The following is a 22,362-nucleotide window of genomic DNA, read 5'->3' as shown; positions in this document are numbered from 1 at the left end:
CAATATCATATCTAATTGAAAATGTTTTGGCCTTGAAAGGAGACAATAAAATGGAGATTACACAATAATATAATGTAATATGACTGGTACACTCCTATCAGTGTACACGAGTGTTATAGATAACCAATATTGCAATTCAGTTGAATATTATTTCAAAAGTACAATCCCTTTCACACAGCAAACTAACTTCTTGTCCGATTGTGACTGAGACATAATTGGCCATAGGTATTTCTCTATTACGCCATCGTGTCCATTCTTTTTTGGACCTCTTGTATAATCTATATATACTTCGTGGCGTAGAGGGTTATGTTTTTTACCGATGCCACTTTTCAGGTCAATTTCTAATGGAGGAGTTAACACGACCATCTCCCAGGATAACCGACAACATTGACGAATATATTCGCTGAGACAACTGCGAACATCTTCGTGTTTTTTCTTGTTGATCTTTTTGTAAATCTTTTTCTGCTTCTTTTTGAACTCGTTCATGACTTCCTGGAGACACGTGTAAAGGAAGGAAAAAATAAGTAACGCAAGGCATCAAGATCAGTATTAGTCTATCTCAAAAAGTTTTCATGAGGCGTCACGGTGAGAACAGGTCCGCGCCATTCATAGAATGATCTATGTGGGAATGAAAGGGTATGTAGCCAAAGTAGATAAAATATCCGGCCCCATGCTCTGTATTGTCCTCAATTTACGCACAAAATATGACTAGCGGAGGACACTTTGAAGACTGATACATATTGACTCAATAAATGAAGTAACATAAATACACCACAGTCACATAAATATGAATAGTTTCATTGACATTGAATAATTTCAAGAAAATATATTAAACAAATCCGTACCTCCAATATGTCTTCAATGTTTTCGACGTGAGCTCTTCGCTCAATGAAATAATTCATTTCCGGTACTCTCACTGTGTTGGTTACAGCAACGTCTTTTTTCTAAAGACAATTATACAGAATGTGAATATAACTAAACAACACCTATAGTTGAGCTTTGTAATACCATAAGTATCCACACTGGAAGTGTGTGTGCCATTATTTAATATAAAGATACACAAATTATTACAAACCCATCGGATTTCTATTTTCTGACATAATAGTTGTTTCGGTGTACCTGTTTGAATGCTTACCCTCTTAGTTGATGCAAAGATTGAGCTTCTCCTAGATATACTTTTCGTCTTCCTTCTGACAGGGTTATCAATAACAATTGCCATCCGAGAATGATAATCCTCTAAAGCTTTATTTGCCAGATTATAAGCATCCTAAAACAAATGTAACACATTTTTATCTCCTTGCAATAAACACTGTTTGGAGTAACAATATTAAGGAGGGTTTTTGAACAAAGCAAATCCGAAAGAAAAACTTCCAGATTTTTGATGTGAAAGGATGGGGAAAATGTAATTCAAAAAATGTGATATAAAACTGCAAAAAATAATGAATTGCGTTACATTCTAACATTTTTTAACAGCTCTATAGTACTGATAATTTAAGTGCCCGAAAGAAACATTACCTGGAAAATTTCGACAGCTATGCAACATGCTTCAAGAGGTGAAACAACGTTCTCCAGTTGTTCAATAAACGTCATTCGCCCTCCATCTATAAAGTACTTATACTCATCAATTACTTTTCCTGGCCGATTTACGTTACTGATATCTTCAACATCAGCGTCATAAGCCCCGGTAGTTGCCATGGTTACATCAAACATCCTGTGAAAAATTTTAACATTCAGCAACAGAACAGTCTGGAAAGACAGTATCATGATTATGGACAGTTATACTCACCCATCACTTTATTCCATCACAACATCCCACCCACTCACTCGACGCACCTACTCACTCACTCAATATATTTTTCTTTGTCATGACGAAATCCTAAATCACAAAATTTATCTAATCATATTATAGTGGTCACATTAGTCATAGGTTACAGTGATTTAGATTTTCTTAGTGAAGAATGTGTTACTGTACATAACAGACTCAGCGATAAGGCCGCGTTGTCCGTACTGAAAAAAGCTCGAATTATTAGCGCGATGCGGGGACACGAGTACTCCGAGGTTCACTGTGTGTACAAAATGTGACACACATGTATTCATTGTGCGTGTAACCTAAATGAAAATAAATGAGATCTACAGTGCGGTATGTTATTTTCACTCTGTATCACATCCGATAAACAAAATAACTAGCATCCGTTATGTGAATACAACGCAATTCGCCCACACTCAGCGACTCGCGGATCGTATACTCAGATACTTGCTTTTTGTTAATTTGATGACTATGTCACAGTGTTAGGCCCGCTTATTGCTATTGAGAGGGGCCCCCACAGAACTCAAATTGGACAAGAGGTTCTTTCACTGCTAGAATGGGGTGGACAAGACTGGAGTTGGAATACACATACACCAAAATATCAAGTTAAAGCTCCTGTCTTTAATACCTCTCGAAATAATTATACAAGAAACAAAGCACAGAATAATACAATGAATAAATTCACTAAAAGAGGGGATTGCTTAGGAAAGTGTGCATTGTTGAAAACTCACAGTTACAGGATTTGGAAGGTGAAGACAGTCAATGGCTTCTGCAACACAACAACGAAGAGATACAGGAGTCTTGCTTGCTAAGGAACCCTGTTATTCTGGAGGGTACCGCAAATAACAGAAGATCGCAGAGCAGTTCATACAAGTCTCACAGAATGATAATTGAAGCCTGTATCACTTGTATGACGACAGAGTACTCTGCATAAATGCATAAATGGTCCAGTTAGGTACACCACCTGGGTTTTCTCAGAAGCCAATCAGAATGTGGTCTTGCTAGCAGGTGCCTCACGATGACATGCAGGCACTCATGTAGGCTATTCAGTAGATCGTAAACATCCTTTGTTATATAAATCACAAGCACACCTGGCAGATCCCACTGTCCTTCCAGAGTTGAAAACAAGTATGACCTGTCAATGACTTTTATGACAGTTATCCCACTGCAATACACATCGTTTCTCACATGATTCCATGCACTCTTACAGGGTTTCAGGTAATATAAATAACATAGGGTAAAGAAGCTACCAATGTAAGTTCATATGAACCAAAGCGGGCCTGGGATTATATCCACACCAACATCTTATATCACATTTGAAGGAGTCTAACAGGTGTCGTCAGTTCTTTCATTCCGTATACCCCTATGTTGGCCATAGACCTGTGTTAAGCCACTATTTTGGTATTTGCCACTATTTTGGTACCCGCGAAAATTAAAACCAACGTCCTCTTGCTCTTTGTTATTATTTTTCTTCACAAGTCAATAAATCTCATAATTCTGAATAATTCTGGACAGTTTGTGTATAATTTGGAGTAATTTGTTATGTTTAATTTAAGTTTTCTTTACTTGCGCATCTTTTCAGACCGAATTGTCATCTTTTTGACGCAGACACAGTGACGCTAACTTAGGGGGTATTACAATCGGCTGTCCTAACAGCCATATCGCGGAGCTCAATTCAACTGTCGTACTTTTAAAAATCAATTGCATAGCATATCCGTCGCCGATTGAAATGGTGTTAGTGCATCGAAACTGTTCGGCGAAGCTGCTAGGTAAGTATATGACGATTCAATACTAATATTGATATTTACTAGCTAGCTATCGCACTATGACTTGTTTAGTGTGCCTGCTCAGACTGCTGCGGCGTCTCGAGTCGTCCATTTGATTCTATCATCATCATCATGTTGTGTTCAATTCCAATTTCGAATGTGCATCGATTTCTCAAAACAGTAATTTATAGACATGTATATAGTTCATCTGATCCAGAAAGTGATAGTTTAAACTTCATGTACATGTCCAGCTTGAATTTAAATAATCTATATGCGGACGTTGAGCAGACGGACAACAACAGAGCCACCGAGCGATATGCTATTTTTCCGTTTTGTGTTTCTTCCATTTGAGATGCATTTCTGTAAAATATTCCGTATATGATGACAGAATTCGCTGGTGTTGTCAAGTTGTAGCATCCATTCTGGAAATTTTTATATTTTAGCAGCTATTTATTTTCTTGAAATTAAAATGTTTTAATACGCAAGATTTAAGTAATTAATGAGGTCTTGATATTAGTAATTTATACCCATAACCTGAATGATATTCTTGTATAAAACATGTCAGTCACTTTCTTATTTTATCATATTTTTTCTCTATAACATGACGAGATAGAACAATTTGTATAATATATTATACTCTTGCGTAAATGACAAAGGTGTGTCAATAGTCAATAAAACAGCTAGCTGCGGTTCCGTAGCTCTTTGGTGCGACCTACAATCGAATTTCGCCCTAACAATTTCATTTGGACGTCTTTTTTTTAATTTTGTAGTTGTACGTCGAACATAGAGCTACGGGATCTATCACAGTTTAATAACAGAAATCTGGCATACATAAATTAAATCGCTTTTGCTTTCGATTACTATGGTGTGACGTACCTTTATTGTGAATTGATTGCTGGATGAATAACATACAAACTTTTGTTTGCAATTTGTGTTTATAAATAAGCAATAATTTGTGATATTTTACAATTACCGTGGAAACCAAGCAAATTACGAGAAAACGGCAGCCATTAACATCCCACACTCCCTAGCACAGAATAAATGTAATCTCGTTTGGCGATCATGTGATACAGTGGTGGAAGAATAAAACTCACTCTTCCCGTTATTCTAATTGTTCCAAGAAAGCAATCACATACAGTATTTATAATTGTATGATTTTTGTTTAATAATAGAAACTAGTTGCATAAACGCAATTTATCTACTGATTTCGGTCACGTGGTACAAAATTATAGGTCTCGCGTAATTTGCTATAAACTCTGGAATACAAAATGGCGTCTTTCGTCTTGTTATTTTTCTGCGACTCGGTGTACAGTAAATAAAGTTAATTATTTATGACCACCGTCATGATTTCACAGCGCAAATAGGTTCTGGTCATTGTTTGGAAGTAAATAAACATAGTGAGTACTTTCGAAGGTCTTAAAATGTGATTTTCGCGACAACCAAATTTGGCATGTGGATTTTAACCGGGCCGGCCAGAGTCAGTCACGTAAATAATGCGGTCGGCAACATAGGGCTATGATTCACAGCTATAAAACAGCCTAGGCAATACTATAGTCATTTAGAAAAGACATACAATTTGTTATTAATCTCATTATACACTTGTTATTAATCTCACTAATAACAACCATTCATGGTTATTTCAATTTTTGTATTACATTTTAATTTGTTTAGTAAGTTTTACAATACAAAAACCATCTTTATTATTGCTGCATTGTGGATATAAATGTAGCTCCAGAATGTGAGTAACCACTTGGAATTCCTACTGAATTTTGGGACGCCATGAATTCACAGAAATGCTTTCTTAATTTCATTTCCAAATACTTGCTGTGATAGATGAATGTTTAAACAATCATTTATACATGTTCCATAAGTGAATAAATAATATTACTAAAAAAATCCTTTGAAAATCAAAAGTTTACCATTCAATCTATTTGTATCTAACAACGTTGTCCTGACTCACTGCACTAATGATCAATGGGATAATGGCTTCCTATAGAGAAGAAATGTGTTAACTCAATATTGGATTTTGCAAAGAATTGTGGAATTGAAAATTGAACTGAACAATATAACCATCAAATTTTTAAAAATAACTTGCACGTTGCTTGAAAACAGGAGAGGTAAAAAGCTTATTTTAACGGAGGGCTCTATGGAAAAGATGTGAGCCCCCCAAATGCCATCTACAGTTCAATTTTCTATCTCACAACTTTTTGCAAAATCAAATATGGAGTTAACACAGTTCTTCCCTATACATGTATATAACACATTTCTTCCCTATACATGTACATGTATAACTAAAACTGGATATTATGAATCACTGTCTTAACTATGAAACAAATAATAAGGTATAATTATTCCCTTAGAACCTAACCTGACTCACTGCACTAACAACCAATAAGACATTTGTTACTCATAATTAGGACTAGGTATTATTATTATTTTTAATAATTTTTTTGTGCCAGGCAACAGTTCCGGACATTAAATTTCACTGTTGACTCTCCTGACTTTTTTTATGTGCAAATTGCAAGTGCTGACACATAGTGCATTTTTGCCACAGAAGTCATATTCAAGTTTGGGACTACATGACAGGGCTGTGCGGCCATTTTCCTATCAAATGGCAATTTAATGCACTATCCGACCTTAATCAAAGTTCCCCCAAAGTCGCATTCGTTAGTGAATAAATCTTGGCCAGTGGAATTGGGCTTTCCGTGTTCAGCCTTAGTAGGATTTGAACTTGGGTCTACAAATCATGAGTCTGATGCGACAACCACTACGGTATACTACCAGTGACCGGTAGGACTAGGTATTATTACCTGGTAATCGAAGACGACCTGACCCGACTCGCTGCACTAACTATAAAACTAATAATAAGGTATTATTATTCCCCTAGAACCTAACCTGACTCACTGCACTAACAACAAATTGGACATTTTTACCTACATGTATAACAACAGTGTTCTCTCCACACCTCTAAAGCGTAATGGTACAGTGATGTGACCCTGTGAGATGTTCTTTCAAGGGTGTGGTCCCTCTAAATCCAAATCAAATACTAGAATATTAATAATTTGCCCATTGCACGTAACAGCAACAATGTGACAAAACAAGTCTCACAAATCACAAATACTGCACATGTCCGGAAAATATACTGATTTGGTACACTGCTATTATTTGCAGTTTGTACTTTAATTCAAAAAAAAAACAAGTGAAATTAGGTCCCATTGAAAATAAAACTGTACATAAATCGAAGCAAAAATTATTCAACTGCAGGCATCGCCAAAGAAAAAAAACTGACTGGCAACACTGTTGTTTGGAGGTGTCAATCTGCCCAACGATTGTGTGTCTCGGCTATGCTGGTGGCTCATGCTTTGCCAAATTTTGCCGAATGGCGAGTTGAGTTTTAAGTTGATTTGCCAAATAATATATTTTATAGCCAAAATTGACCATATTTTAGGAAAGTAATGATTATTTGAATGTATAAACCATCTTTATAGTAATGTTCTTGAATGTATAATAAAGAAAAATGAACGACTTTTACCATAATATTTTTTCTGATAGTTAGTCGATTTTTCTAGGATAGTTGACGTCGCCATGTCTACAACAGAGCTGGTATTATGTTACTGTATTTTGCCGATCATGTATTAAAAAACTCTTGAAAATATGATACATCAGGGCAAAATGTAAGATAAAATTGGAAACTTTGGTCTGACCTTTTGCATCACTTCCTGTTGAAACACCAACAAAGTCGTATGTTATCGCATGACTTTGTGGACATTTTTTTTTTATCATCCCCAGTTCTTTCTAAGATTAAAACATTAACTCGAGACACACGTTAGATCAAAAGAAATACCTGGATTGCCAGTCTGTTTATTAGTGGTTCTAAGATAATCGCCAATGAATCATTTTCAGGAATTTTTTTAAACAAGAAACAGGGGTGCATCGCCCTCATGCCATGGCCATGTGCCCCTTACCCTAGGGGGCAGATTTTCTGGCAACCACAAAATTCTGAATGACAAGGGATCACAAGTGGCTTCAGTCTTCAACTTTGACCTGTCTGACAGAAATTTTGGCCCAAAGGAAGCCAGAGAATGCTCCACACCCTGATAGGGAAAACCCCATCTCCCCTACTTGATGGTGCCGCTGAATTGCAGTGCTCCCTCTTGCAGTTTTTTTAGCTCCGCTGTCGACTTTGTCGAGCGGAGATTATCATATGAGTGATTGTCCGTCGTCGTCGTCGTTCGTGTCAATGTTTTACTTTTTCGACTTCTTCTTGAAAACTACAAGCCTGAATGCTTTGATACTTGGTGTATATGTACCTTGGGTAGACCTCTCTTAGGTTTGTTCATTTCATGTTGATATCTTCAATTCTCTAATTTTGGTGAATATTTTTGTCATTTTTGGTAAAAAGTGATATTTTCGACTTCTTGTTAAAAACCGCTATTCCGATTGCTTTGATATTACATATATAGGTACTATATGTGGATCTCTCTCAGATTTGTTCATTTCATAATGATATCTTAAATTCTCTAATTTTGGTGAATATTTTTGGTAAAAAGTGATATTTTTGACTTCTTGTTAAAAACCGCAAGTCCAATTGCTTTGATATTACATATATAGGTACTACACCTGGACCTCTCTCAGATTTGTTCATTTTGTGATGATATCTTTAATTCTCTAGTTTTGATGAATATTTTTGTAGTTTTTGGTAAAAAGTGATATTTTCGATTTCTTGTTGAAAACAGCAAGTCTGATTGCTTTGCTATTATATATATATAAGTACTACATATGGACCTCTCTCAGATTTGTTCATTTTGTGATGATATCTTTAATTTTCTGATTTTAGTCAATATTTTTGTAATTTTTGATAAAAGGTGATATTTTCGACTTCTTGTTAAAAACCGCAAGTCTGATTGCTTTGATACTATACATATATGTACCTCAGGTAAACCTCCCTCAGATTTGTTCATTTCATGATGATATCTTCAATTATCTAATTTTGATGAATATTTTTGTCATTTTTAGTAAAAAGTGATATTTTTGAATTCTTGTTGAAACAGAAAGTCCGATTGCTATACATACCATACATATTGTTCATTTTCTTATATGATATCCTCAGTTCTTTAATTGAAATGTGCCTTGCTAACAGCGGAGCTATCTCAGCCGATAGGCTGCTTGTTTTGCTGTTCTATTTCAAACTTTATTTGACTTGATAAATACATAAAAGACAATGGAGTAAAATGATATAAAATATCAGACTGTCTCGTCTTTAATTAATTGTAGATAGATTGTTAACTAATTTTATACTAACACAGTTATTGTATCACAATATTCAATGGGAAAATTATGCAAATTAGATACAGTGTTTGACTTGGGGTCTGGGGAGAACACTGAACTTCGACTGGATTTTTTTAATCCTGAGGCCCTGACCTGAATCACTGCACTAACAAGCAATGAGACATTTGTTATCTATAACTAGAACTGGGTTTTACATGTATTAATCCTGAGGCCATAGCCATAATCATTGCACTGATGACCAATGGGACACATAACTAGAACTGGGTATATTAGTTTCAGAGGACCTGACTTGACTCAGTGCACTAACTACCAATGGGTCATTTGTTATCTATAACCAGGACTGGGTATTATTAATCCCAGAGGACCTGACCTAACTCACTGTACTAACTAGCAATGGGACTTTTGTTACCTATATCTAGGACTAGGCATTATTATACACAGGGAACCTGACCTAACTCACTGCACTAACTAGCAATGGGACTTTTGTTACCTATATCTAGGACTAGGCATTATTATACCCAGGGAATCTGACCTAACTCACTGCATTAACTAGCATTGGGACTTTTGTTACCTATATCTAGGATCAGGCATTATTATACACAGGGAACCTGACCTAACTCACTGCACTAACTAGCAATGGGACTTTTGTTACCTATATCTAGGACTAGGCATTATTATACCCAGGGAATCTGACCTAACTCACTGCATTAACTAGCATTGGGACTTTTGTTACCTATATCTAGGATCAGGCATTATTATACACAGGGAACCTGACCTAACTCACTGCACTAACTAGCAATGGGACTTTTGTTACCTATATCTAGGACTAGGCATTATTATACCCAGGGAACCTGACCTAACTCACTGCATTAACTAGCAATGGGACTTTTGTTACCTATATCTAGGACTAGGCATTATTATACCCAGGGAACCTGACCTAACTCACTGCACTAACTAGCAATGGGACCTTTGTTACCTATATCTAGGACTGGACATTATTATACCCAGGGAACCTAACCTGACTCACTGCACTAACTTCATGTACAAATCAGACTTTTGTTACTTATACTAATACTGGGTATTATTAATCCCTGGGGCTCTGTTCTGGCATTTGTTAATGAGGACTGGGTTTTATTAATCCCAGAGAACCTGACCTAACTCACTGCACTAATGACCAATGAGTCATTTGTTACCTATAATTAGGACTGGGTACTACCGGTATTAATATTAATTCCCTGACCTGACTCACTACACTAACTACTAATGGAAGACTTGTTACCAATAACCCTTAGGCCCTGTACTGGGATAAATTAGCATAACATACAAGCTTTGTATTTTGATAGATATTTTAACAATTTTTTTTTTTATTATTGTAGGAAACTTGGAAATACTATACAGAGAAATGAAAGAATATGGTATCAATGGCTTCAGCACCTGTAACAATGATTTATGACTTTTTAGTAATTGTATTTGTATACCACTTTTTCAGTTTTCTGATTATTTCATGACTGTATGGTGTATTTTGTTATAACATGATGATAATAACAAAAATATTATAAAACTGTATTACAAAGGTACCATACAGTATAACAACAAGAATTAAAGTGTGATTATAAATTTATACTTAATTTAGAAATAACGTTTCTCTTCTGGACCCTTGTCAGTGTTGGTCACTTTGTAGTAAAGCATGTGATCATGTCAGCATTATGCATATTGTCAACAATTATAATATTTGAACTCTCAATATTTTCCAAATGAGTGAGATGATAAGTAAGATGGTGCATTGTTTATTTTCAAGCATGCTATATATTAAATTGCTCAGTACTATGGAAAATTCTATAATATTTGAAATTGCAGTGTTTATAGATTCTTTAATTGAGCAAATAATATAGTTTGTACACCTATGAGACAAAAATATATTATTTCTGCTTCTTGCAATACCACATTGTGTTGTGTTTATATTCTACAAAATGTTTGCTTTAAAAATTTAAACTTGATTGAAGCATAAAGCTTTGATCTCTATGATTTATGTCTAATAATTTAAAAACAACTGTTCATGTGTAGCACAAATTAGGGGCTTACAGTTTGACCTAGGTTCATGGTGTACACTAATTGTGGTTGGCATGGTCACACTAATTTCCCAGCAGTGTAAAGGCAGACCACAACAAACTTGATATGAGCATCATACATAGTGGGTTGTTATGTCACATTGTTTTGTTCAAAAATGGGAACTGATTGGGATTGATCTTTGTGTGTGTGTACAAGCGTACATCTCCAGCTGCATCGTTAACATGCCAGGACTGCTAACATTCTAACTGTACACATGCATCAAACATCTTGTGATATACCGGTATATATGAATATGTATATACCGATATATACATTGTCCTGAAACCAGATCTTGGTCGTGTGTATGGGATTCTTTCAAATTTGGTTTAAACATGGGATCATCCAATATGACAATAAAATTGATCATGTGTGGGGTCCAGTGCCCTTTAGTTTAGTTCTATATTTTCTGATGAGTCAAGTCTACTCAAAAAATGTAGCCCAAATAGAAAAATTCTTGGGATAGATAAGTATATGAGGTGACTGAGATGGTACAATAACCTCAGTGTAGATCCACTGTTATACCACTGCCACCTGCTGTTGATTCATTCGTCGAGCAGAGGGCAGGGATATTAGGTAGGGTTGCAAATTCCACACCACGCCAAAGCACCATTTGATTACAAGTGGGAACATCAGTACTGTATTTCTGGTGACAAACCAGATTGTAAAGGGGACCCTGTATCATATGATCCAGTACTGTTGGTGGGCCCAGATGAACCATTCTTTTGCAAGGATAAATGTCTAACCTTGGGCACCATGTTAAATAAATTTTAATTTCCACATAAGTTGCATTTTTCTGATTTACCAAGTGCTTGCTGCAGTCTCTGGCTTTAAGCTGGCACTCAATGGACAATACAAGAATTTGCTGATCGTAACGTGTCCCTTTTTTTACATGGCTAACATCACCCAGAATGTTGTATTTATGGTAAAAGGATATTCACTGAACAGGGGCCTGCAAAACTATTTTGATTCAATGGGACCAAATATAAGGAATTAGTTTAGCCCAGTTCTGCCTAGGTAGTTTGTCATTTTGAGGGCCTCAACAGAGGCAGCAGTCAAACATATTGCCAGAACCAATGATGCTAGGCATAGATGCACCAATATAATATGTGTTCTAAATATGATAAACTGAAGACAGATACACACGAACAATAATCTCATTCATAGGGTCAGAATGCCCAATAATGACAGTATGGTCGAGGGGAATACAGGAACAAACATATCAACCAAGGAAATGATCGTTGAGGTGGATGTTGTTGGGGTCAGGTGTTTTCAGTGGTATGAATTAAAGGATTCATTTTGTTTCCCAACCCTTATTTCCTGTGACGTTAAATTGTTCGGTTACCGTAGCAAACTACCACAATGACCCTGTAGGACCTTTCAGAAGTCAAGCACAGCTACAAGATCAAGTTGGCCAAAAAGCTTCAGTTGACTCCATCACCAGTGTCAATGGCTCTGCCACGAGTAATGGTAGGCATGATTTTCCAGGAAGTGAGAGAATTATTGGCAAATGGCAGCAGTGCAGTGCCTGTTATTCCCCCATATTTTTGGTGAACAATAAAGAACAATATAGACCCAAGCCAACTGAATCAGTATATTCTCTCAGAGCATTTTATGTGATGGTGACCCCAGCAGAGGTACACTGCTGTGTACATCAGGGGATTTCCTGATATCACTCAAACATTTGATTCAAGATATTAATTAGTTCAATGTTTGCCCATTGTAGCCTCACAGTTTTTTTTTTTCCCAAAATTAATGGCAGTGCCAGTTTTGTGGCTGCACAGCAGGCCAACAATGTGAATCCATTTTATCAATATCTGGTTGATACAAGAGCAGTAATTTTAGCACACATCCTTCAAACAATCATATCCCACATTTAGTATTTCCGGGAATGTATTCTTGGGAGTGTTTCAGGTTGAGAGACCCGGCAGCCACACTTTTTGCATGCACGCACAGCTCAGACAATTATTGAGCTTTTTGGAAATGGCTTCATCTATGAGAGGCCTTGTGCCTCAAACAGCTCTCAAAGGTATGCTCGTCCAGGTCCACACACTCCAGTTGTGTGGATCGCCACATGAGAAATATCATGGACCCCACAAAGCTTGACTGCCATCAAGTGAATGGACTTAACCAACATAAGACGGAGATAACAGATTGCTCCATCAACTGCGGCTATAACACTGGTCATGGACGCCTTGAAAATAGAATGGGGAGTGGCTCCCTTGCAAAGCACAGCTCCACATAAACATACCTAATATGTTGGGGGGCATTAGATTGCTTTCTAGATGAAGTATAGAATAAAACAGTTCCCATCCATTGCGACAACACAACTGTATTAGCATATATTACAAAACATGGGTGGACAAATCCCACAAACTAGCCAGCTAGTGGAGGAGATAAAGAGTGGGAAATAGAGCTGAAGCCCACCTGGCAGGGATTAGAAACAGTGTGGCCAACACAACACGCAATGCCGTGTTTCAAATTCCAATCTTCGTTTTTCAGTTTATATGTTCATATATGTGCCTGTAATTTTGAATAGATAATTATTTAGCTGCGCCCCTTTCCCCATTTTGGGATTTACTTGAGGGTCACTAATGGGCTTGAACTCCCGCAATTCAGCCACCACCAGGGTATACTTTGTACCCATTGAACATACATACAATACATTGGTTTTGGCAAGGTAGGTATGGCTTCACTGTGCAAAATTTCGAATAATTCCCCGGGAATCTGATAATACAAAGATCAGTACATTAACAAAGGGAATTAAAAATTGTTAGGGGTCATGTGACAACAAAAGAATGCACACTCCTATGTTGGAACCTTTCGTATATTGAAAGAGAATAATACATGCCACTATTTTCGTACCAATCGTATATTAAATAATAGCAGATCCCGACAACAGAATAATACATGCCACTATTTTTGTACCAATCATATATCGAATAATAACAGATCCCGACAACAGAATATTACATGCCACTATTTTTGTACCATTCCTATATCGAATAATAACAGTTCACGACAACAGAATAATACATGCCACTATTTTTGTACCATTCCTATATCGAATAATAACAGATCCCAACAACAGAATAATACATGCCACTATTTTGGTACCATCCCTATTGTGAAGTGTAGCAGTTCCCGACAACTAAATTATATGTGCCACTATTTTGGTACCATCCCTATATCGAATAATAACAGATCCCGACAACAGAATAATACATGCCACTATTTGTGTACCATTCCTATATCGAATAATAACAATTCACGACAACAGAATAATACATGCCACTATTTGTGTACCATTCCTATATCGAATAATAACAATTCACGACAACAGAATAATACATGCCACTATTTTTGTACCATTCCTATATCGAATAATAACAGATCCCGACAACAGAATATTACATGCCACTATTTTTGTACCAATCCTATATCGAATAATAACAGATCCCGACAACAGAATATTACATGTCACTATTTTTGTACCATTCCTATATCGAATAATAACAGATCCCGACAACAGAATATTACATGCCACTATTTTTGTACCAATCCTATATCGAATAATAACAGATCCCGACAACAGAATATTACATGTCACTATTTTTGTACCATTCCTATATCGAATAATAACAGATCCCGACAACAGAATAATACATGCCACTATTTTTGTACCATTCCTATATCGAATAATAACAGATCCCAACAACAGAATAATACATGCCACTACTTTGGTACCATCCCTATTGTGAAGTGTAGCAGTTCCCGACAACTAAATTATATGTGCTACTATTTTGGTACCATCCCTATAGTGAAGTGTAGCAGTTCCCGCCAACTAAATTATATGTGCTACTATTTTGGTACCATTTCTGTAGGGAAGTATAACAGTTCCCGACAACTAAATTATACGTGCCACTATTTTGGTACCATCCCTACAGTGAAGTATAGCAGTTCCCGCCAACTATATTATATGTGCTACTATTTTGGTACCATTTCTGTAGGGAAGTATAACAGTTCCCGACAACTAAATTATACGTGCCACTATTTTGGTACCATCCCTACAGTGAAGTATAGCAGTTCCCGCCAACTATATTATATGTGCTACTATTTTGGTACCGTTCCTATAGTGAAGTATAGCAGTTCCCGACAACTAAATTATACGTGCCACTATTTTGGTACCATCCCTATAGTGAAGTATAGCAGTTCCCGACAACTAAATTATACGTGCCACTATTTTGGTACCATCCCTATAGTGAAGTATAGCAGTTCCCGACAACTAAATTATATGTGCTACTATTTTGGTACCATCCCTATAGTGAAGTATAGCAGTTCCCGACAACTAAATTATATGTGCTACTATTTTGGTACCATCCCTATAGTAAAGTATAGCAGTTCCCGACAACTAAATTATATGTGCTACTATTTTGGTACCATTCCTATAGTGAAGTATAGCAGTTCCCGACAACTAAATTATATGTGCTACTATTTTGGTACCATCCCTATAGTAAAGTATAGCATTTCCCGCCAACTAAATTATACGTGCTACTATTTTGGTACCATCCCTATAGTGAAGTATAGCAGTTCCCGACAACTAAATTATATGTGCTACTATTTTGGTACCATCCCTATAGTAAAGTATAGCAGTTCCCGACAACTAAATTATATGTGCCACTATTTTGGTACCATCCCTATAGTAAAGTATAGCAGTTTCTGCCAACTAAATTATATGTGCCACTATTTTGGTACCATTCCTGTAGTGAAGTGTAGCAGTTCTTGCCAACTAAATTATATGTGCCACTATTTTGGTATCATTCCTATAGGGAAGTATAGCAGTTCTCGCCAACTATATTATATGTGCTACTATTTTGGTATCATTCCTATAGGGAAGTATAGCATTTCCCGACAACTAAATTATATGTGCCACTATTTTGGTACCATCCCTATAGGGAAGTATAGCAGTTCCCGACAACTAAATTTCATGAGCTACTATTTTGGTACCATCCCTATAGTGAAGTATAGCAGTTCCCGACAACTAAATTATATGTGCCACTATTTTGGTACCATCCCTATAGGGAAGTATAGCAGTTCCCGACAACTAAATTATATGAGCTACTATTTTGGTACCATTTCTGTAGGGAAGTATACAGTTCCCGACAACTAAATTATATGTGCCACTATTTTGGTACCATTCCTGTAGTGAAGTGTAGCAGTTCTTGCCAACTAAATTATACGTGCCACTATTTTGGTACCATCCCTACAGTGAAGTATAGCAGTTCCCGCCAACTATATTATATGTGCTACTATTTTGGTACCATTCCTATAGTGAAGTATAGCAGTTCCCGACAACTAAATTATATGTGCTACTATTTTGGTACCATCCCTATAGTAAAGTATAGCATTTCCCGCCAACTAAATTATACGTGCTACTATTTTGGTACCATCCCTATAGTGAAGTATAGCAGTTCCCGACAACTAAATTATATGTGCTACTATTTTGGTACCATCCCTATAGTGAAGTATAGCATTTCCCGACAACTAAATTATATGTGCTACTATTTTGGTACCATCCCTATAGTGAAGTATAGCAGTTCCCGCCAACTATATTATATGTGCTACTATTTTGGTACCATCCCTATAGTGAAGTATAGCATTTCCCGACAACTAAATTATATGTGCTACTATTTTGGTACCATCCCTATAGTGAAGTATAGCAGTTCCCGCCAACTATATTATATGTGATACTATTTTGGTACCATTCCTATAGTGAAGTATAGCAGTTCCCGACAACTAAATTATACGTGCCACTATTTTGGTACCATCCCTATAGTGAAGTATAGCAGTTCCTGACAACTAAATTATATATTGCTAGTATTTTGGTACCATCCCTATAGTAAAGTATAGCAGTTCCCGACAACTAAATTATATGTGCTACTATTTTGGTACCATTCCTATAGTGAAGTATAGCAGTTCCCGACAACTAAATTATATGTGCCACTATTTTGGTACCATCCCTATAGTGAAGTATAGCAGTTCCCGACAACTAAATTATATGTGCTACTATTTTGGTACCATCCCTATAGTAAAGTATAGCATTTCCCGCCAACTAAATTATACGTGCTACTATTTTGGTACCATCCCTATAGTGAAGTATAGCAGTTCCCGACAACTAAATTATATGTGCTACTATTTTGGTACCATCCCTATAGTAAAGTATAGCAGTTCCCGACAACTAAATTATATGTGCTACTATTTTGGTACCATCCCTATAGTGAAGTGTAGCAGTTCCCGCCAACTAAATTATATGTGCCACTATTTTGGTACCATCCCTATAGTAAAGTATAGCAGTTTCTGCCAACTAAATTATATGTGCCACTATTTTGGTACCATTCCTGTAGTGAAGTGTAGCAGTTCTTGCCAACTAATTTATATGTGCCACTATTTTGGTATCATTCCTATAGGGAAGTATAGCAGTTCTCGCCAACTATATTATATGTGCTACTATTTTGGTATCATTCCTATAGGGAAGTATAGCATTTCCCGACAACTAAATTATATGTGCTACTATTTTGGTACCATTCCTATAGGGAAGTATAACAGTTCCCGACATCTAAATTATATGTGCTGCTATTTTGGTACCATCCCTATAGTAAAGTATAGCAGTTCCCGCCAACTAAATTATACGTGCCACTATTTTGGTACCATCCCTACAGTGAAGTATAGCAGTTCCCGCCAACTATATTATATGTTCTACTATTTTGGTACCATTCCTATAGTGAAGTATAGCAGTTCCCGACAACTAAATTATATGTGCCACTATTTTGGTACCATCCCTATAGGGAAGTATAGCAGTTCCCGACAACTAAATTATATGTGCTACTATTTTGGTACCATCCCTATAGTGAAGTATAGCATTTCCCGACAACTAAATTATATGTGCTACTATTTTGGTACCATCCCTATAGTGAAGTATAGCAGTTCCCGCCAACTATATTATATGTGATACTATTTTGGTACCATTCCTATAGTGAAGTATAGCAGTTCCCGACAACTAAATTATACGTGCCACTATTTTGGTACCATCCATATAGTGAAGTATAGCAGTTCCTGACAACTAAATTATATATTGCTAGTATTTTGGTACCATCCCTATAGTAAAGTATAGCAGTTCCCGACAACTAAATTATATGTGCTACTATTTTGGTACCATTCCTATAGTGAAGTATAGCAGTTCCCGACAACTAAATTATATGTGCCACTATTTTGGTACCATCCCTATAGTGAAGTATAGCAGTTCCCGACAACTAAATTATATGTGCTACTATTTTGGTACCATTCCTATAGTGAAGTATAGCAGTTCCCGACAACTAAATTATATGTGCCACTATTTTGGTACCATCCCTATAGTGAAGTATAGCAGTTCCCGACAACTAAATTATATGTGCTACTATTTTGGTACCATCCCTATAGTAAAGTATAGCATTTCCCGCCAACTAAATTATACGTGCTAGTATTTTGGTACCATCCCTATAGTGAAGTATAGCAGTTCCCGACAACTAAATTATATGTGCTACTATTTTGGTACCATTCCTATAGTGAAGTATAGCAGTTCCCGACAACTAAATTATATGTGCCACTATTTTGGTACCATCCCTATAGTGAAGTATAGCAGTTCCCGACAACTAAATTATATGTGCTACTATTTTGGTACCATCCCTATAGTAAAGTATAGCATTTCCCGCCAACTAAATTATACGTGCTACTATTTTGGTACCATCCCTATAATGAAGTATAGCAGTTCCCGACAACTAAATTATATGTGCTACTATTTTGGTACCATCCCTATAGTAAAGTATAGCAGTTCCCGACAACTAAATTATATGTGCTACTATTTTGGTACCATCCCTATAGTGAAGTGTAGCAGTTCCCGCCAACTAAATTATATGTGCCACTATTTTGGTACCATCCCTATAGTAAAGTATAGCAGTTTCTGCCAACTAAATTATATGTGCCACTATTTTGGTACCATTCCTGTAGTGAAGTGTAGCAGTTCTTGCCAACTAATTTATATGTGCCACTATTTTGGTATCATTCCTATAGGGAAGTATAGCAGTTCTCGCCAACTATATTATATGTGCTACTATTTTGGTATCATTTGTATAGGGAAGTATAGCATTTCCCGACAACTAAATTATATGTGCTACTATTTTGGTACCATTCCTATAGGGAAGTATAACAGTTCCCGACATCTAAATTATATGTGCTGCTATTTTGGTACCATCCCTATAATAAAGTATAGCAGTTCCCGCCAACTTTATTATATGTGCTACTATTTTGGTACCATCCCTATAGTGAAGTATAACAGTTCCCGCCAACTAAATTATATGTGCCACTATGTTGGTACCATCCCTATAGTAAAGTATAGCAGTTCCCGACAACTAAATTAAATGTGCTACTATTTTGGTACCATCCATATTGTGAAGTGTAGCAGTTCCCGCCAATTAAATCATATGTGCTACTATTTTGGTACTATTCCTATAGTGAAGTATAATTTGTGTGCAATTTTACTGTTAAAGAATTTTTGTCATTAAATCCTTTTTCTAAGAAACATTTAATTTGGAACACACCTTCAGTTTATTTTATTTTCAGGCTAAACCTTGATACTTTTACAATCCACCAATGTCCAAAAAAGCTGCAAATATTTTGGTTACTAGTGGCGGTCTTTATTGTCGATATAGTTATTGTCCGCTTGCTCGTTAGTAGTATTCAATAGGCTTTACTGCCACCTCCTAGGCCGCTCATTATTGACACGGTACCAAAATAGTGGCAAATACCAAAATAGTGGCTTAACAGACCTGTCATTTAGCATATAATTTACAATGATCACCTCATTACTGAATAATTGTGTTTTACTGATTTGCCAAATATTTCGGCCAGAGGAACTCAATATCAACTGCTAAACAACGTACATATTTACTGTAGGACATTCATTTATTTATGACTTGAATGAGGCTGTGTCAGGCGGCGGTTAATCATCAGTAGTGTTGACTATTGTTTACACCCAACGTATTGCACGCACTGAATTAATGGCATGAACTCAAAGTTCAACGCATCGACATATATTAAAGCGTTTGTTTGTGTATCCATAGTAGCTACTATATTGTATGCATTGTGCGTATATAATTTTAATTCGAAACTTGGCATTTTTTCCTTGTTATGGCTTGAACAAATAGTTTTCAGTTTAGACAATTTAATCAGATGACGCTTTCGCACACTATTAAAATGTGAAACGAGGTCAATGCTAGATAAATCCGGTTCAAAAAGTAGGTGGTCACCACTCCCATATAACTAGAACAAACAATGTCATCCAGTTTGCCACGCTACACGTATGTCGATCATGTTATGATTATGTCACGGAATGGTAATCCGTCTAAAATAGACTGTTTTCTTCACGATCACAACACGGCCTAAATGCAGTAAATATATTTATACATATTTCAACATAATTTATTCTCTTATACGAGCTTACTCACCCCTTGCCAAATGTATCCAATCCAATGTTGTGATGAATTATATCGGAAACATGTAATATATTTATATAAATGAAGATGATGATAAACATACAATACCTTTTTATGAAGATGACGATGTTTGATATGAAATTCAATTACTGGAGGTATGACAACTACTACTCCACTGACAACAACCACTAGTCTCAATAAATATTACCATTTCTCATCTCTGCAAAAGGTGGCGCACTTCTCGACGACTCGACAGCCATGATCGTTTTTAGGACTTTTGCATCAAGTTTTCAACAAATGGCAAGGCAAACCCAATGTACAAGCTGGTTTTGGTTCACGAATCTTCACTGTATACATGTTCTGACAACACTGTGGAATTTTTATATCATGTTATTGAATCACGACATACGGTTTTTCTTACCATTTAAACAGTACACAGTCACCCGGATAGAGAACTTCATCCTGCTGGCTTTTATTTGATCTCCTCACCATGCATATTTGTAATATTCTTTCAAGTTTGTCACACAATCATTTATAGTATAATTTGTTTGAAATTTTCTAGCACATAGAGGGCGCTACATTACTATCTTCTGCAGGCATGTACATGCCAATACTGGTTATTTGCGTAAATATGTTAGGTTGTGTGATGTAAAACATACTTTCAATATTACCAACGATTGCTGATAACGGCACGTTAAGTTGTAAAATACTTGGTTAATGACAAAACAAACGTGTTAATATGACTCGAAGGCCCTCATTTCCCCCACAAAATCACACCCTTGTTTGAAACTAACAACCACGTAATTGTGTGCATATCCAACACGATGTAATGTGACGACCGTACTGCTGGTTTGTGTATCATCATAGCAATGTACACTGAAAGCATTGCGATGCAATGGGCATTCACTGCTTCTGTTGCTATCAACCGTGCTTGCCTTTTAAGTGTCAAAATACACAAACGTAAAATTCTTGGTTAATAAAAAATAAAAAAAAAAGTACCCTGGAAATTACAGCAAAATCGGCAACATTATTGAGCATCACTGATTAAATTTTGCGGGCCAAGGGGAAAGGCAAGTGTTCAAGCGTCAATGGATCTTTTTAATATCTATTTTCTCGTATTCAGATTTCGCAGTATATGCATATGAACATGTCAGGTGTGAAAAGTGAGCGCACACTACTTCACATATGATATTTACCGTCATTTTACGTCATACGTGGTTTCTGCATGCAACCTGATGTCGAATCAGACAAATATCATTGATACCATCTGTGATCATCAGTTTCATTGTATTTAATTACACCTGCCAAACAACTTTTAATTTTAAGGTCAGACGTTCTCTACAAAATGTTTGCTTTGAAGAAGAAAGTAATGTTTCTTTAAAAAATCCAGCTAATGTACCACATGTCTTGACATATCTAATGAGCTGGAAATATGTAGTTGAGAGTAGGATATTTCTGCAAAGATGTGATATATTGATAATAGTTTCATTGAAATCATCACTCTGGTCATATAGTCTAGTAAAAAGCTGGTACTTCTAGTACTAACGAACAGTTCTGAGTATTAATTAGAAGTGGTAGTGTCAAGATTAACTGGGTAATCAATGTATTTACGATTGTTGGCGGAAAGTAAATTATTAATATTTATATTAATGTGAAATTAAAAAATGACTTCTTTGTACTAATTTCTGTAAACATTCAAGTTTATGCAAATAAACAGCCAGCAAGAAAGTGTAACAACTATTTGGAGACGATGATTTAAGTTTTACGCATTCCAGGTTTGAAACGCTGGTAATAATTTATTTCTATTTCTTGGGTGAATTGCAGTACTTTGTGTTATTGTAGAAAAACTCTCAGCCGTGTGCGTTCA

The 22,362-nt window shown here is 36.2% G+C and overlaps 1 protein-coding gene and 1 long non-coding RNA gene across 2 annotated transcripts; one reads left to right on the top strand and one right to left on the bottom strand.

The window, feature by feature from the left end:
* Positions 1 to 147: 147 nt before the first annotated feature.
* Positions 148 to 20,693, bottom strand: LOC100368853 (uncharacterized). The gene is made up of 5 exons (XM_002740637.2): positions 20,604 to 20,693; positions 1,516 to 1,711; positions 1,136 to 1,267; positions 846 to 944; positions 148 to 492 (listed from the first exon to the last, which is right to left on the bottom strand). Exons 2-5 carry the CDS (start codon positions 1,708 to 1,710, stop codon positions 148 to 150), a joined length of 771 nt encoding a protein of 256 aa, XP_002740683.1. The 5' UTR covers position 1,711; positions 20,604 to 20,693.
* On the top strand, positions 3,424 to 10,800 carry LOC146729837 (uncharacterized). The gene is made up of 2 exons (XR_014928015.1): positions 3,424 to 3,576; positions 10,239 to 10,800. It is a non-coding gene; the product is annotated as an uncharacterized LOC146729837 (long non-coding RNA).
* Positions 20,694 to 22,362: the final 1,669 nt, after the last annotated feature.

Source organism: Saccoglossus kowalevskii, chromosome 21 (assembly GCF_978046115.1).
Source record: "Saccoglossus kowalevskii chromosome 21, keSacKowa6.1, whole genome shotgun sequence".
NCBI classification, from domain to species: domain Eukaryota; kingdom Metazoa; phylum Hemichordata; class Enteropneusta; family Harrimaniidae; genus Saccoglossus; species Saccoglossus kowalevskii.
Note: the sequence above shows the minus strand (reverse complement) of the source record. Positions and strands in the feature narration are given on the sequence as shown.